Consider the following 16681-nt stretch of genomic DNA (forward strand, 5'->3'; position numbering starts at 1 on the left):
ATAAAAAAATACACACATTTGTTAATATTAGGCCTATAACATCATGAATAATATTATAAATGTCTTTTTTAAAAGCTTCAATTTTAAAATATTTCAAATTTGGAAAATGGTTTGTAATTTTATTATAAAGTCTTGGGACGAAACTAGCACCATGTTTAAGAGCTGCACTTGTACGATATTTAGGCTCAATTAATGGGAAAGTAGACTTTTGTCTTCCAGTACGATATTCATGTCGATTAGATTTATGTTTGAAAATTAACTTCAATATGTTCCATATTTAAACAAAAACAGTCCCTATTATATTAAGCTTAAAAACAGAATAAAATAAAATTTTATTAACGTTTAAAAATACATCTCAACAATAGAGTTTTAAACATTTTCAGTAATTCCTTTAAAATCAGAGTTATTTGAAAATTAACAGTCCTTTTAACAATGGGAAAGTAAGTTAAGAAACTGTGTATTATTTTAATGTTGAATTTTGTAACATGTGCAGCTCCACGGTTAGGGACTATACGAGTCAGAATACACATTGGTCATTGGTTCAGTTCTGTTAATCATTCTATAAAGAAGGTAAATATGCCAGTACCACATTCGCCACTTTAAAATTAAGAAATTACATTACAGATTTAAAGATGATGGTTTATCAACTGACAATAAAATATTATTTTTCAATTTGTCAGTCTGCGATATCGTCTATACAAAAGTTCCTGGTGCAACAACATATTATTCAAAAATTGTGTTTTGTTTAAAGTTCGCATAACAAAATAGTATAATGAAAGATAAGATATGTCCATTGTATTCTTTGTTTAGTTTGATTAAACTGTACTAATATTTAACGTAGACAGTCATTTGATTAATCATTTTAAGTCCATATTTAACTCCATATTTTGATAAAAATAAATACATATATATTTACATATTTAATATGTTTTTGAAATGAAATGAAATAGCCCAATATGTCCCATGAAGGGCAAAGGCCTCCTACCCTTGGGTAGGGTTAGCTCAGTTTTCCTAACTTGGCGAGCTACTCCATGTTAGGTTCAATGCTGTTCGTTAGGTATAATGTTGTTTGACACTACACTTTTCACTGTTCACTATTAAACTTCCCTCAAACAATGATGCTTGCATGTTGCTGTTCTAGTCGTTGCTCAGTTGTCTGCCTAGCGACTTCCACTCTTCTCTGTCCATTGGTGCCCTGCGTGATCTTTGAAGATGTCCTCCCATCTGCGTCTTGGTCTGCCTTGCGTCCTTTGCCCAATCCGTGTGTCCCAAACAGTACTTTTGTAGGTCCATCTGTTGTCTTGTAGTCTGGCAATGTGTCCTCCCCACTTCCATTTGCTTTGTGTGGCTGTTTGTGCGACATCTGTTGTCTGTGCTAGTTGTTGGATTGTGGTGTTTGGTATCCTGTCTCGCAGGGATATTCCTAAGATTTTGCGCTGCATTTTACGTTGACATATTTGAAGTTCCGTTCCTTGCCGATGAGAAATTTATTTCCCCATTTAACGGCGCCCGTTATTTCGTAAATTACTTCCCTCAGGCATACAATAGGCGGAGAGAGAATAGTTTCCTTGGCGGGAGCAAAGCAAAACCATAGAATCCCCATATAACGAGGTTATGGAGGACATCATTTACCTCCTCCTCCCGTTATAGCTTGACCGTGGTACAGTATATCGGATATCGGAATACTATTGTTTAATAAACAGGGAAAGGATTTATATGTAAATACATATTTACTTATAAAGCTAATATAATTTATATTTTGCATTATCTTTATGTTTCACAATGTGTAGGGTTGAAAAATCCTACTTTTATTTTCCATATTTTTCCATACTTTAGAGTTTAGTACATATTTTCGTTAATTTCCATATATTTTCCATATTTCATATAAAACAGTCCATATTATATTAGGTTTAACAATAAAACAAAACAAAATTCCATTAACTTTTAAAAATACATTTCAACAATAGAGATTTAAACACATGTTCAGTAATCCCTTTAACATCAGAGTTATTTGAAAATTAGCAGTCCTATCAACAATGGGAAAGTAAGTTACAAAACTGTATTAATTTAATTTAAAATTTTTAACAGACTTCAGTTGTGCAGCTCAACAGTTAAATGTCAGTCAGAGTACACATAGGTTCAGTTTTGTAAATCATACTATAAAGACGGTAAATATGCCAAAAGTACGTCATTCAGTCAATTTAAAATCAAAACTAACAAGTTACATTTCAGAATTTAAAGAAGATGGTTTATCAACTGACAATAAAATATTATTTTGTAATTTGTGTCAGTGTGCAGTATCATCTACACAAAAGTTCCTGGTGCAACAACACATTACAACTAGTAAACATCAGGCCAACAAACAACTAAATTCCAAGCAGAGACAATTGTTTTTAACACAACCAACAACATCGAATGTAAGATCTGAGTTTAACATCGACCTGTGCCGTTCTCTCATCTCTGCTGATATTCCTCTCTACAAACTAAAGAATAAGGTCTTCAGGGAATTCCTTGAAAAATATACTCAACATACAATCCCGGATGAGTCAACACTTAGGAAGACGTATGCTCCATCCATCTACGATGAGACAATACAGAAGATAAGAGATGAAATTAAAGATAGTTCAATTTGGGTTTCCATTGATGAGACTCCCGACAAAGAAGGTAGACTTGTTGGTAATGTAGTTATCGGTTTGTTAAGTGAACAATATTCTGAACGAATTCTTTTACATTGTGATGTTCTAGAAAAGTGCAATAACAAAACTATAGTTAAACTGTTCAACGAAGCTATGGGTATCCTGTGGCCAAAGGGTATTATGTACGATAATGTGTTATTCTTTATTAGCGATGCTGCCCCTTATATGGTCAAAGCTGGACAAGCATTATCTGTTGTATATCCTAAATTGACTCATTTTACTTGTGTGGCGCATGCATTTCATCGTGTGGCAGAAGTGGTCAGAGACAATTTCCCTAAAGTAGATTTGTTGATTTCATCAGTGAAAAAAGTATTTATCAAAGCTCCCAGTAGAGTTAACGTGTTGAAAGAAATGTACCCTGAAATTCCATTGCCACCAAAGCCAATTTTAACTAGATGGGGTACATGGCTAGAAGCAGTTGAATATTATGCCGAACATATAGACTCTATTAACAATGTTCTCCTTGCATTGGACTCTGAAGATGCAGTCTCAATTGATACTGCGAAAACAGTTACCTGTGACATAAGTGTGAAGAATGACTTAGCTCACATTCAGCATACATTTTCATGCATCATAAAAACGCTCAAAAGTCTCCAAAATAGGCACCTTTCACTATCTGAAAGTTTTGAAATTATAAATAGTACTGTGGAACAACTGAATCGTGGTAGAGGTAAAGTTGCAGATGCAGTAAGAGCTAAGGTGGACACTGTACTTTCAAAAAACCCTGGATATGAAGAACTACAAAAGGTTGTTGCTGTGATGAGTGGTGAATCAACAGTGAAGATTAACTTGGACTTATCCCCAGCAGACATTGTGAAATTGAATTATGTACCAGTTACTTCTTGTGACGTCGAACGCTCTTTTAGTCAGTATAAATCTATCCTCAGAGACAATAGAAGAAGATTCACTTTTCAGCACTTGAAAGAAATGTTTGTAACCTATTGTTATGGTAACAGACAATAAAAATTGTGTTTTGTTGAAACTACATTGGAAGATAAGGTACGTCCATTATATTTTTTGTTTAGTTTGATTAAAATGTACCAATATTTAACGTACATAGTCATTTTTTTATAATTTTAAGTCCATATTTAATTCCATATTTTGGTAAAAATCCATATTTAATTCCATATTTTGGTAAAAATAACTACATATATATTTACATATTTCATATATTTTTAGTCCATATAAATCCGTTCCCTGTTAATAAAGGTATTTTGGTGAGTATGTTTCTCACAGTGTTACGTTCACATCCGCGATGTTTCGGACCGAGTTGTATAGGGCTTGAATTGTAGGCCTACTACAAATTATAGTAGGGCATAACTTAAAACAATCTCTCTCTTTTTCCCTCTCGTACAGAAACATATTCATGTATCAATAAAACTACGTAACAGTACTAACAAACTTTTTTATATGAAGTTTACTTTCCTGAAGATATTATAAGAAATGTAAACTCTAATTATTTTATTTAATCTCGTCTTTATGTTTACACATTATACCGGGATCACTTTTCTTTTTTCTGCATTGTTGTGCAGTACGTTATTCATATTTCTCCAAGTGGCGGCCTGAACACCTGCACAGGCTGTTACTAAAGAAACATTACATGCTTCCATTCTTCAAATGAGGTATAGAAATATTCAAATTTTTAAAATAAATGTTATACTTAGTCCAGGTACATGATCTGAAGACATTAATTCATCACTTTAAGCACAGAAATGTAATCATAAAAGCAAAACAGATCTTTTGAATTCAATATTTTCTAACGTTAATAGAAAAAGAAAAAAGTTCAGACAAATTTGGGGGGGGGGGGAGGCAGTGCCCTCCATAGCTTCGCCTATGCTCGCAGGGTATGAGTTGTGTAGAATTAAATTTGTTCTTAATTTGTAGTTATAATTGACACCAAGGAGAGCTAGAAGCGAATTTATGTGCACTGTGTATGAATATTTGGCTTATAAGGAACCCCCTGTACATCATCAGACAGAAACTCCATTATTTTTTTCTAATGTAAAATAAGGGGATCAGAAGCAAAGAGGTATAAATGCACTTAAATTATTTTTTAGAAAATGTGGTTGAAAGTACTCAAGCTTTCGTGAATTCCGTGAAATTTTTTATTTCAATTTTAGTGTGTGATGTGCAGGCTTCGAGACTTGGGACCCGATACAATAAGTTTATTGTGCATGTACTATAGGTTGTTGACTCGCTGCAGGTAGCGAAAGGTAGAGATTTGTTCAGGTAACAACGTTGCTACTTAGAGTAGAGTACGGTAGTATGGGGAAACACACACATATGTACATTCTGAAAGTAAATATACATTACACTATGACAATGTCAAAAGAATGTGAAAAGCGTTATTTTATTTTTCTGTCTTTTATAAGCATTTGTGTTTAATTATACATAGTGTTATGGAGGAAATGTACATGTAGCAATTTTAATTTTTTCATTTATCCTATTGGTCGTCTTTAGGAAGTGCAATTACTGTACCGAATTGCAATGTAGCCTACTACAAGATACATTTTCAGTGTCTCAAACGTAAATATTTTTCGGTTATCTGCCAAACACAGTTTGTACTGTGACAAGCTGCGCTTTAGTCGTATGACGTGATAGGAGCAAAACTAAAAAACCTAACATCATCGCAGTCTCTAAGAGACAGTCCTTTATTCTCGGGTGTCTCTATGTCCACTAATTTGCTGTTTATAAAGGGTGCGTCAGAAAGAACGGATGGATTTCAAACTATCGATACGCAACGAGGAGAGAGATATAGTGAGGGGGACCACGACTGTTGGGTCAGCCATAGAATGCAGTTTCAGTTGAGAATATGGTGTTGGTCTGGTGTACAACGAGCTTTCATCGTAGAGACATTTTTTAAAAATGGAGAGTCTGTGATCGCCACTCAGGACTCATTTCGACATCGGATGTCACGCTAGGATTCCAACTCGGAATACAATTTTGCGGTGGGTGGCTTCATTTCGTATCACAGGTTCAACATTAAAGAAGAAATCACCTGGACGAAATTCTATTGCACTGAGATTGTCCGAGGCTACGGTAAGATCTCGCGCCCTGCGACTTCTTTCTTTGGGACCATTTGAAGGCGTAAGTTTGTAAACATCGATCACATACACTGGACGAACTGAAGACAGCGTTTCGCGAAGAAATCATGGCAATTGCACCAGCTATGACTGTGAAATTGATGGCGAACATCAGAAAACGCCTCGATGCCAGTATTGAAAGCCGAGGACATCATATGGATAATGTTGTTTTACATAAATAAACTGCATGTATTGGTGAATATGTTGATAACAATAAATTTTTGATTTGATGAATCTTTACAATTTTCTTGCCATGTGAAATCCATCCGTTCTTTCTGACGCACCCTGTGTTACACAATGTTCCATATCCGTTATTTTTACATAAAATTTATTTCCACTTCTGTTTTACACGTTCAGTAACCGGTGTACTTGGTGTGTCATTAATTCTCTGTGTCATTTCCTCAACTAATTTGAGGGCTTCCAGCATCTCTTGCTCTGACTTTTCTAACCGTGTAATAGTTTCAGACACAGTTTGTATGAAAACCAAATTATTCGCAGAACATTCAAATCCAGAGCGTTTTTCTTTGCGTAGGCTATTTGTTGGCATTTATTTTACAGTACCCCCACCCACTGTACGCTTTAACACTATACTCAGTACGCCGTTATGCGGATTTACCACTGCACTACTCTATTGGGTCCGAAGTCTCGAAGCCTGATGATGTGGTTAACAGATATATCCCTTCGCCACTATAATTTTAGATGTTTTAGCTTGCCCTGGTTGCACTTAACTCATATTGTTAGAAATGTCACTTGCAACCCCTTTGCTTCTGACACACTCAATTCTAATGCCAACAAAAGTGAGGAAAATACAGTAAACTTTTCTGAGATTTAAATGTTGGTACTAAGCACGTTTAATTAATTAATTTTCAAACTTCCCCTAAAATAGGGGTTGCCCTGAAGGACAAAACCAAATATACAAGTGTTAGTAGATACGTACAATTTTATGAAAATGTTTTCGTGACAAATATTATTATTATTATTATTATTATTATTATTATTATTATTATTATTATTATTATTAGTTTCCTTTACATAGAATGTAAAAAAATCAACCATTACTGCAAACAATGTCTTACCATACAGTCCGAACGTCTTGGCGAAGGATTGCGCGCAGAACATCTCGAAGCCTCGCTCAGCGAAGTGCCTCACTGGCCAGCAGTCGACGTCGATGTCCCCGGAAGAGAGTCCCATTAGCGACGCGTCGAAGAACGGGAACAGCTGTCTCTCTTCCATGACGTCAGCAATCTGTGTCCATTGCTCGTGAGTTGGGTCGTATCCTGTGGGGTTGTGGGCGCACATCCCCATTATGATGACGGAGTCTCTCGGCGCAGAGCTCAGGTCTTCCAAGTACTCGTGGAAGGCCAGTTCACGAGTATTTAAATTCCAGTAACGATACTGGCATGCTTCCTCGAAACCCGCCGCCAGGAAGATCCTTACATGGTGCTCTGTTGATGAATAACCAGAGAGACGCACATAGCAAAGACATATAATGGATCATGACAAGGTGATGAATGTAAAATGCGTAACGAGTAACAAATAAATTATTTTCATATCATCAAAGTGTATTATCTCTGCCATTCGTGAAATGTATGATAAAATTTTAGGATTGAGTTTATGCTCATTAACCCATATTATTACGATATCGTCAAATCTCAAAAGCGTCACGCACTGGAAGATCATGAATAATAATAATAATAATAATAATAATAATAATAATAATAATAATAATAATAATAATTTATTTATTTATTATTAATATTTATTTATTATTAATATTTGTGTGCTGAACAACAGCCAGAGGCCAATTATAGTTCAGCACAATACACAAACAGAAGATACAAAGGTGCAAAACAAAATAAATAAGATCTTAAATAACAAAAACATACATAAATACAATTGAGTACAAACAGTAAAAACTAATAATCAAAACGAAATATTTTATGCATCTACAGACTGGAGAAAGTGATTTTGAATTTCGGTTATAAAAAATGTTTTGAAATCTTAAACCTTTTGTAGGAATACGAAGGCTGATATTGTTTATGATAGACTCACAATCAATATCACCCTTGATAACTTTGCAAAAAAATTGATAATCAAGATTTAGACGTCTAGCATAAAGGCTACAACAGTTAAAATATTTACAGGTAATATCATAGTTAAAGTCAGTGGAATTGGGTATATATCGAAAAGCACATAAGGAAATAAATTTTCTTTGAATATTTTCCAATTTAACCGAATCGGTTGAAGTAATGGAATTCCAGGCTACAGATGCATATTCAAGTTTAGAGCGAACCAAAGTAAAGTATAGAATTAATAGTGACTCAGGAGTAGAAAAAGAATAGGTTATAGACCTTATTAAACCAAGCATTCTTATTGAATGATTATAAATATATTGAACATGATCGTGAAAGTATAATTTAGAATCGAGTAGTACACCAAGATCTTTTATAGAATTTTTCCTAATAATACAGGCGTTATTAAGAGAATAATTAAATTTTATGGAAGTAGTTTTTCGAGAGTACGAAATGACAAAAGTTTTTGTTTCATTAATTTTCATTCCATTAATGTCAGACCAAAGTTCAATGGAGTTAATATCATTTTGAAGAGTTTGGCAATCGGCAGAACTATTTATTGAGCGAAAGATTTTGAGATCATCAGCAAATAACAGGTAGTTTGAACTTATTCTTTTACATATGTCATCAATAAATAATAATAATAATAATAATAATAATAATAATAATAATACTTACTTACTTACTGGCTTTTAAGGAACCCAAAGGTTCATTGCCGCCCTCACATAAGCCCGCCATCGGTCCCTATCCTATGCAAGATTAATCCAGTCCCTATCATCATATCCCACCTCCCTCAAATCCATTTTAATATTATCCTCCCATCTACGTCTCGGTCTCCCCAAAGGTCTTTTTCCCTCCGGTCTCCCAACTAACACTCTATATGCATTCCTGGATTCGCCCATACGTGCTACATGCCCTGCCCATCGCAAACGTCTGGATTTAATGTTCCTAATTATGTCAGGTGAAGAATACAATGCGTGCAGTTTTGCGTTGTGTAACTTTCTGCATTCTCCTGTAACTTCATCCCTCTTAGCCCCAAATATTTTCCTAAGTACCTTATTCTCAAACACCCTTACCTTATGTTCCTCTCTCAGAGTGAGAGTCCAAGTTTCACAACCATACAGAACAACCGGTAATATAACTGTTTTATAAATTCTAACTTTCAGATTTTTTGACAGCAGACTAGATGATAAAAGCTTCTCAACCGAATAATAACACGCATTTCCCATATTTATTCTGCGTTTAATTTCCTCCCGAGTGTCATTTATATTTGTTACTGTTGCTCCAAGATATTTGAATTTTTCCACCCCTTCGAAGGATAAATCTCCAATTTTTATATTTCCATTTCGTACAATATTCTGGTCACGAGACATAATCATATACTTTGTCTTTTCGGGATTTACTTCCAAACCGATCGCTTTACTTGCTTCAAATAAAATTTCCGATTTTTCCCTAATCGTTTGTGGATTTTCTCCTAACATATTCACGTCATCCGCATAGACAAGAAGCTGATGTAACCCGTTCAATTCCTAACCCTCTGTGTTATTCTGAACTTTCCTAATGGCATATTGTAGAGCGAAGTTAAAAAGTAAAGGTTATAGTTCATCTCCCTGCTTTAGCCCACAGTGAATTGGAAAAGCATCAGATAGAAAATGGCCTATACGGACTCTGCTGTAAGTTTCACTAAGACACATTTTAATTAATCGAACTAGTTTCTTGGGAATACCAAATTCAATAAGAATATCATATAATACTTCCCTCTTAACCGAGTCATATGCCTTTATGAAATCTATGAATAACTGATGTACTGTACCCTTATACTCCCATTTTTTCTCCATTATCTGTCGAATACAAAAAATCTGATCAATAGTCGATCTATTACGCCTAAAACCACACTGATGATCCCCAATAATTTCATCTACGTACAGAGTTAATCTTCTCAAAAGAATATTGGACAAAATTTTGTACGACGTCAACAAAAGTGATATTCCTCGAAAGTTACCACAGTTGGTTTTGTCCCCCTTTCTTTAAAATAGGTACAATTATGGACTCCTTCCATTAATAATAATAATAATAATAATAATAATAATAGTAATACTTTATTGCCAGAGCAAAGATGCATATTGCATATCGCACTTGTCATCTGATAAAACTTCTGAAATTTTGCATAATGAATTGAAACCACGGGTTTTTTGTATTACTGTGTGATGCAGAAATTAAATTGGTAATATGAAATATTTTACATATATGTGCCCTTGTTGAACGCAGTTTTTCCTCATACAAGGTTATACCACAGTCAACTACAGATACACAGTCACGAAGCTTGAGTTTTGATGGTGCTAGAAACAATAGACTGTGCCGGTACTATTTTGCATTGCCTATAATGAGGCGATATTAGCGATCCTAGTGGTGACCAACTACCTAATGTTTGCATATTTACTACGTATTGAGCTTCATGACTGTATATACTAGACTGTGGTTATACTATCCGACACTCGGTGGTCATTTTCATTTCAAACTTTGAAAACGAATGTTTTTTTTATTGCAGCAGGAACCGAAACTAAGCGAACAACATGCAAGAAAAGTTGTTGTTTTCTAATGCCAGGCGTTTGACAACAAAGTCATTTGACCTCTTGCACTCCAATATTTTTCAAAGATATTATCATGGTCAGCCATAGAAGCACAGATTTTGAAGTGTTCTGAATCCATTTCTTGGTTTGAGTTGCACAATGGGCAGTTAGGGGACTGATATATTCCAATTCTATGCAGGTGTTTGGCCAAACAATCATGGCCTGTTGCCAATCTAAATGCAACTACAGACGATTTTCGTGGTAAATCGGGAATTAACTGTGGGTTATGATGCAGAGAGTTCCATTTTTTCCCTTGTGATTGTGTTATCAAATTTTGTTTGTTGAAGTCTAAGTATGTAGATTTAATATGCAAGAAAAGTAAGGTACGGAATAGATATGATAAATAAATTAATGTAATAGCTAAATATAGGGAAAGCAAAATTGTACGCCATATGTTTTCGGCTTTCTAAAACTGTAATGAAAAACTCCAAACATAAAAGAAAAACATCTTTTCAGACTTATGTTTTACCACATTTGTGACAATTTAAGTGTGATTTCTCAACCTCACCAGCATTTTAGACCTTTCCGATATTAACCCTTATTATAGAGGGACATCATTTTATTTTTACTTCAATTTTTATTGTACCTGAGTTTTTGAATGTACTTCACTCCCACCCCTTCTACTAATGAAGTTCCTCCACACAGATCCAAGACCCATAGCGCAAACAGCACTGAGTTAGCGAGTATAGTACGTTCCAGAAATATGTTCGTGTTTTCCAGTAACGAAAGAGCTTTCAATATTGAATCATATTTTCGCACATGTACTATCCGTTTGCGTACTTCGCATCCAGATTTCCCCCACCTGCTTCTGTTGGCCCCTCTGTAAAAGCTGGGCTGTCTTAGCTCTTTTCTGAAAACATTAATTTCTGTTAGGAATTGGACGTTTACGTAATATTATACAACTGTTTAAAATAACTTAAATAAAACGGCCTCGTTAAGTAATTAACTGTCACGTGATTCCCCCCCCCTCTACGATCCTGCGGCATAACCACTTGGACGGACAGTAGATAGCATGTCTGAGTAATTTTATCTGTGCGGGTCGGGCAGAAGTGAAGATTGACTTTACAGTACGTAAGGTACTCTTTTATAGAGTAGGTACAGAATTATTTCAACATGAGTTACTAGTACGAAGGACGAAACTGACAATTGGAATTAGATGCAGTAATCTATAGTGCGATAATATGCACAAAAGAACTGAAGCCTGTATCGAAATGAACGGCTACCATTTTCAAAAATGTGTTTAAATATTCATATTAAGAGTATTTTTCAATTTAACTTCATTCTCTATATTGTACGCTAATGTGCTGTAGACAGTATAATATACACTGCATAATGAATATGTCGGAATGGATAGCTCAGTTCGTAGTAAAAACATTTATTGTTAATACTGTACTATATTTTTGATTAAACAAAAACGTAATGAAAATTATCGAACTCAAAATCGCGATATTTCCTAGTTCACTACTTTTCTTCCCTCCTGTACCTAGCAGAGTGATTTCTTTGTGTTTTACGCCAGTATCATCGAACTACAGTTATGAAAGGGGGTAGCAAACTGTATTTCCGGTTCTCTAAAGGTATAGCCAGGTTAATATTAAAAATGTTAGTAAAAATAAAATGATGTCCCTGTACAATAATTGTATTGTCTTGAGTTTATAATACGCAATAATCGTATACAAAACACGGAACGTGTTTGCTTAGGTATGTCAAATTCTCTTCCGCTGCCTGTACTTGAAACACCGACTACATTCTGTCCGGCGTCGTGTGTTCACCTCAGACTAATACAAATATACCGATGTCACGGCCCTAATTGTCAGGCAATACATCTCACTTGACGGTGAAGGGGGAAAGGAACTGGCCACCCTACCTCATTATCTCCTGGCCTAGTTACCGCATAAGTGGTACCTTGTTGGTATCCCTTGCGAGGTCCAGACCTGTCTTCGGACAGTTGACTAAACAACAACTCCTGGAAAAGGGTGCGTGTTCTGAAATTCAATTGAGTGTTTAGGATTCAGATGATGATGGAAATAACATCGAAACTCGTCAGCCAGGTACAACATCATTATTCAAAATGTTAACACGGACAAGTCGTTATTTATTGATTTAAATATAACATGAAAAAGACTTCTTCATCGGAGAGCGTTCGGTGGGTTCGTAAAAAAAAAAAAAAAAAAGAAGAAACGCATAATAATTATTAACGAAGTATCAGTCATCTTCTTGCCATCGGTGACGAATTGTAATTTCCGCTTGGGCGTGGGTTCGATTCTCCCGATTGAGGTGATCAGCAGGGGCGATTTCTCAGGGCATGCTATGCTTGTTGCGCAAGCCCAATATTTTCGTAGAATGTGTATTTCTCAAAATGGGATTACGTACATTAAAATTTATTTTGATTTTTGGAATACTGTATAGGCGTAATACCATCCGCAGGTTGCACACCGCAAGTATCGCAACGCTTGCTCGTTTCTCGGAGCTACAGGAAAGACGTAGAAATAGCGAGAATATGATGCGCGCGCAAGTGCCTTCCTCCTTGGTCCGTCCTAGGCGCACATGCTTCTGTTATATGTTGTTTGAAGCTCTGGTCCGAGAGCTATACGAGCGTCTATTTAACGTTACACAGAGCAGTATTGATAGCAGCTTTTACCAGTGAATGTGCTGTGATCTGCGAGTGCAATGTAATTGTATGAGAGGAATGCATGTGTTAGCTGCTGCATTTATTATTAATTCTTAAGTGTTGCAATGAGTTCGGAATTGTGTGTTATTGAAACCTTATTATTAAATCCATTTTCCCGAAGGACTATTCAAGAGAAGACAGACATTATAGAGAATCGTTCAGTGCAGCTCAATACAACAATATGCATTGGTTGACAGGGTCGAAAAAAACTAAATAAACTGTTTTGTTGGTCATGTTTGTTATAATATAATATTATTATACCGAACTTTTACATCTGATAAGCGGATATGATCCATGACTCATAATGATTTCATAACTATAAAATAAATTATTTATGTGGGTCTGATTATTTTTATTAATTATGAATCCTCCCATCTTCCCCTATGAATAAAAGAGCAAGCCTAACTTTCATGAGTAGCATTCGCCCCTGGTGATCAGTCCTTCGTTGGCGTTTTTCGAAGCTTTTGTGACTCTTGAGGCGGACGTCCTCGAACCAATCTCAGAAAATAGCATCTCGCTCCTATCAGTTGCACCGGCAAGCACAATGAGCCCTCAGACAACGGTGAGTCAGAAGCATAAAGAATCATAATGTACCCTCTCCTTCCTGTCATTCATATCAACTAGCTGTTTAGGTATAAGCCTAGTGGCCGTGTGCACCATTCTCGATCATCTAGCCCGTTTATCAGCAATCACGGAAACATGGTTAATTCTTGACAATGATCAAGTTACAGATGCGGTGCACCGACATTTTCCCTCGATCAACTCAGTACCGTCAGCTGACGGTACGCTCGCTTGAGAAGAATCATCTGAGCGCTAGGTTACCGGGTATAAAACAGCGAATGAACGCACTCTGTCATTTATCGCTTCGTTTTTGTTTGTCGGACTGCTTTCAAACATCCTCGCAGTTTTCAAATAACAAGTTTCAATAATCATGGAAGAGAAAAAGAAAAGAGCACCGAACTTCTCACAGTTCGAAGTGGGAATTCCTTTAGAACTCGTCAGCAATTATGCATCCATATTACAGAATAAAAGTATTGACGGAAGTTCTCTAAGAGAAAAGCAGGCTACCTGGTTGGATTTAACCTCACAATTCACATGAGTTATACGTGTTTACATAATTGCACATAATTTGTAACGTAATTTATACAGTGGTTATTTCATATTATTGATAATAATTGGGAAAATTTCAGTATACGGATACCTCACTGACAATTATCTTGAAATAGGCTACTAAAAAGAGTAGATTTGTATGTGTTTGTCGAATGCTCATCATCTTACTTACGAAAAGACACATTTCAGTGCCAATAATTTATTTGGAAAAATTTCAGTATACGATACCTCACTGACAATTATCTTGAAATAGGCTACTAAAAAGAGCAGATTTGTATGTGTTTGTCGAATGCTCATCATCTTACTTACGAAAAGACACATTTCAGTGTCAATAATTTATTTGGGAAAATTTCAGTATACGATACCTCGCTAACAATTATTTTAAAATTAAAAAAAAAAAAAAAAAAGAAAAGAAAATAAAATGAAAAGAAAAGCAATATTCGTCTGTGTATGTCGAATACGCATCATCATGCATACGAAAAGGAAGTTTTTAGTGCCAATTTATTTTGTGTGCACAAGGTTGGAATTTTGGAGTAAGAGGGAAAGGAAAGTATCCTTGTTCTGAAATTTATCCATTTATTTTGTGTTCACAAGGTTGGAATTTTGGAGTAAGAGGGAAAGGAAGGTATCCGTGTAATTTCTCTTAATTCAAGCGTAAATAGCCTAATTGTCCAAAACGTCATGTAGGTCCTAATAGTTTCAAACGGCAAATCTATAGCTAATAAGTGATAATCTCGCATTCTACAAAATGGTCATTTAGTTTTGCTATATTATTACCGCCATAGAATAACTACTTTATTATTATGTTAACAAAATTGGACAGTTAGGCAGAAACATATATAAAACATTAGTCTATTTTGAGAAAAAAGAACATTTTTATTATTCATCTACAAACTTAGGCCTACTCTTTCTACAATAACACCAATTCTGTTATTTCCGCAGTGATTTGCGTGTTCAAGATACATCATTTCATCTTCAATTCCATCAAGTACGTCAAATCGTGCCGCCATTTTGGTTTTCTCAACTTGACCATGTTCAATTCAAGATAATCGGTCCCACACCCGTGATCAAATTTGATCATCATCAACTCGCTTGTTTAACTTTGATCGAGATTGATACTCCGCAAATTGGCGTTGAAGATGGTCAAATGCCGACTTAACCATGGTCAAATTTTAATCGAGAATGGTGCACATGGGCATAAATATCTTCAGCGTATACTCACCGTACCCCGGTGCTGAATTGTAAAACGTGGTGTAATGCAGCTTCTTGGCTAGGAATTCTGCTCCGACACGGAGAGCGCCAGTATAACCCACAGCTTGAACACCGAAGGCCTGCATGAGAAAAACGCGAATACACAGTCTACTAAAAGAAAGTACTGGAATTCCTCTACATAGATTATTATAGTCGCGACGCTGTTATTCCCGGCGTGACTCCTCCTCTTTGCTTACGTCTTAGGAAGTGAAGGGTCTATAAAGTCTAGGTAGGTAGTATCGTTCGCCATTTTTGTTCTTTCGTTGCCGAGCTACCATATGAGGAATCTATTTTCCACACCGTTAAACATTATCATGTTGTAGCTCCTATGATAATAAATCAAACGCACTGTAATTCAGCAAATATTTGAGCGGGAAATAACATCTTCGTGTGCTTTCTGCGAACGCCAACGAAAGAGCCAAAATGGCGGGCGATTATATTAAGTATTTATCGAGCCTTAAGAAATGAATAACGTCTTCATAAGCGAATCACAAGACGCACACGTTTAAATATAGCCGACCTGCAACGCGATTGGCTACCGGATATTAGAGCGACGGGACTATACTTGTTAATGTTCCCTTTCACACAAAACCGGCCGCACTTACATCAGATTTTACTAAAGCATGAAGTGGGTTAAAAATTATATTTTCTTATCCATTTTGGCACAAAAATGTGCGCTCGATCCAAATGGGTGCCAAGGTACGCTTAACTCATTTTTCACAATTTTTTACTTATCCGCTTTTTCCCGTCCATCAGTAGAAGGTCGTACTGAAAGTCATGAGCAACACATTGCTATAATTTCAATTTCAACAATGTAGCAAAAACGATTATATGATCATAATCTACTGACTTTACACTATGTATTGACGTATTGTGACGTCATTAACTTCTATCATGTGACCACAGGCAATGTTTGCAAAATGGTCGACAACGATGGTTCTTTTCGACAGCGTGCTGTCATTAAATTCCTTGTTAAAGAAGAAAAATCTGCTGCTGAAATTCACCTCAGACTTCAGCGTGCATACGGAGATGTGTGCATGGGCGCCAGCAGTGTTAGCAGATGGGTGAAACATTTCAAAGATGGAAACACGAGCATTCAAGATGAGCCTCGTAGCGGTTGCCCTCGAACTGCCTCCACGGAACGCAACAATGAAAGAATTGATGACTTCTG

General features: G+C 35.9%; 1 protein-coding gene across 1 annotated transcript in view; it reads right to left on the reverse strand.

The window, feature by feature from the left end:
• Positions 1–16681, reverse strand: part of LOC138697560 (aspartate aminotransferase, cytoplasmic-like) — a 41996-nt gene that overhangs the window by 11814 nt on the left and 13501 nt on the right. The window contains exons 2-3 of the mRNA XM_069822903.1: positions 15482–15590; positions 6856–7224 (exon numbers count right to left, since the gene is read on the reverse strand). Of these exons, the coding sequence (XP_069679004.1) occupies positions 6856–7224; positions 15482–15590 (478 nt within the window). The remainder of the gene's footprint in view (positions 1–6855; positions 7225–15481; positions 15591–16681) is intronic.

This window comes from Periplaneta americana, chromosome 4 (assembly GCF_040183065.1).
Source record: "Periplaneta americana isolate PAMFEO1 chromosome 4, P.americana_PAMFEO1_priV1, whole genome shotgun sequence".
Taxonomy (NCBI): domain Eukaryota; kingdom Metazoa; phylum Arthropoda; class Insecta; order Blattodea; family Blattidae; genus Periplaneta; species Periplaneta americana.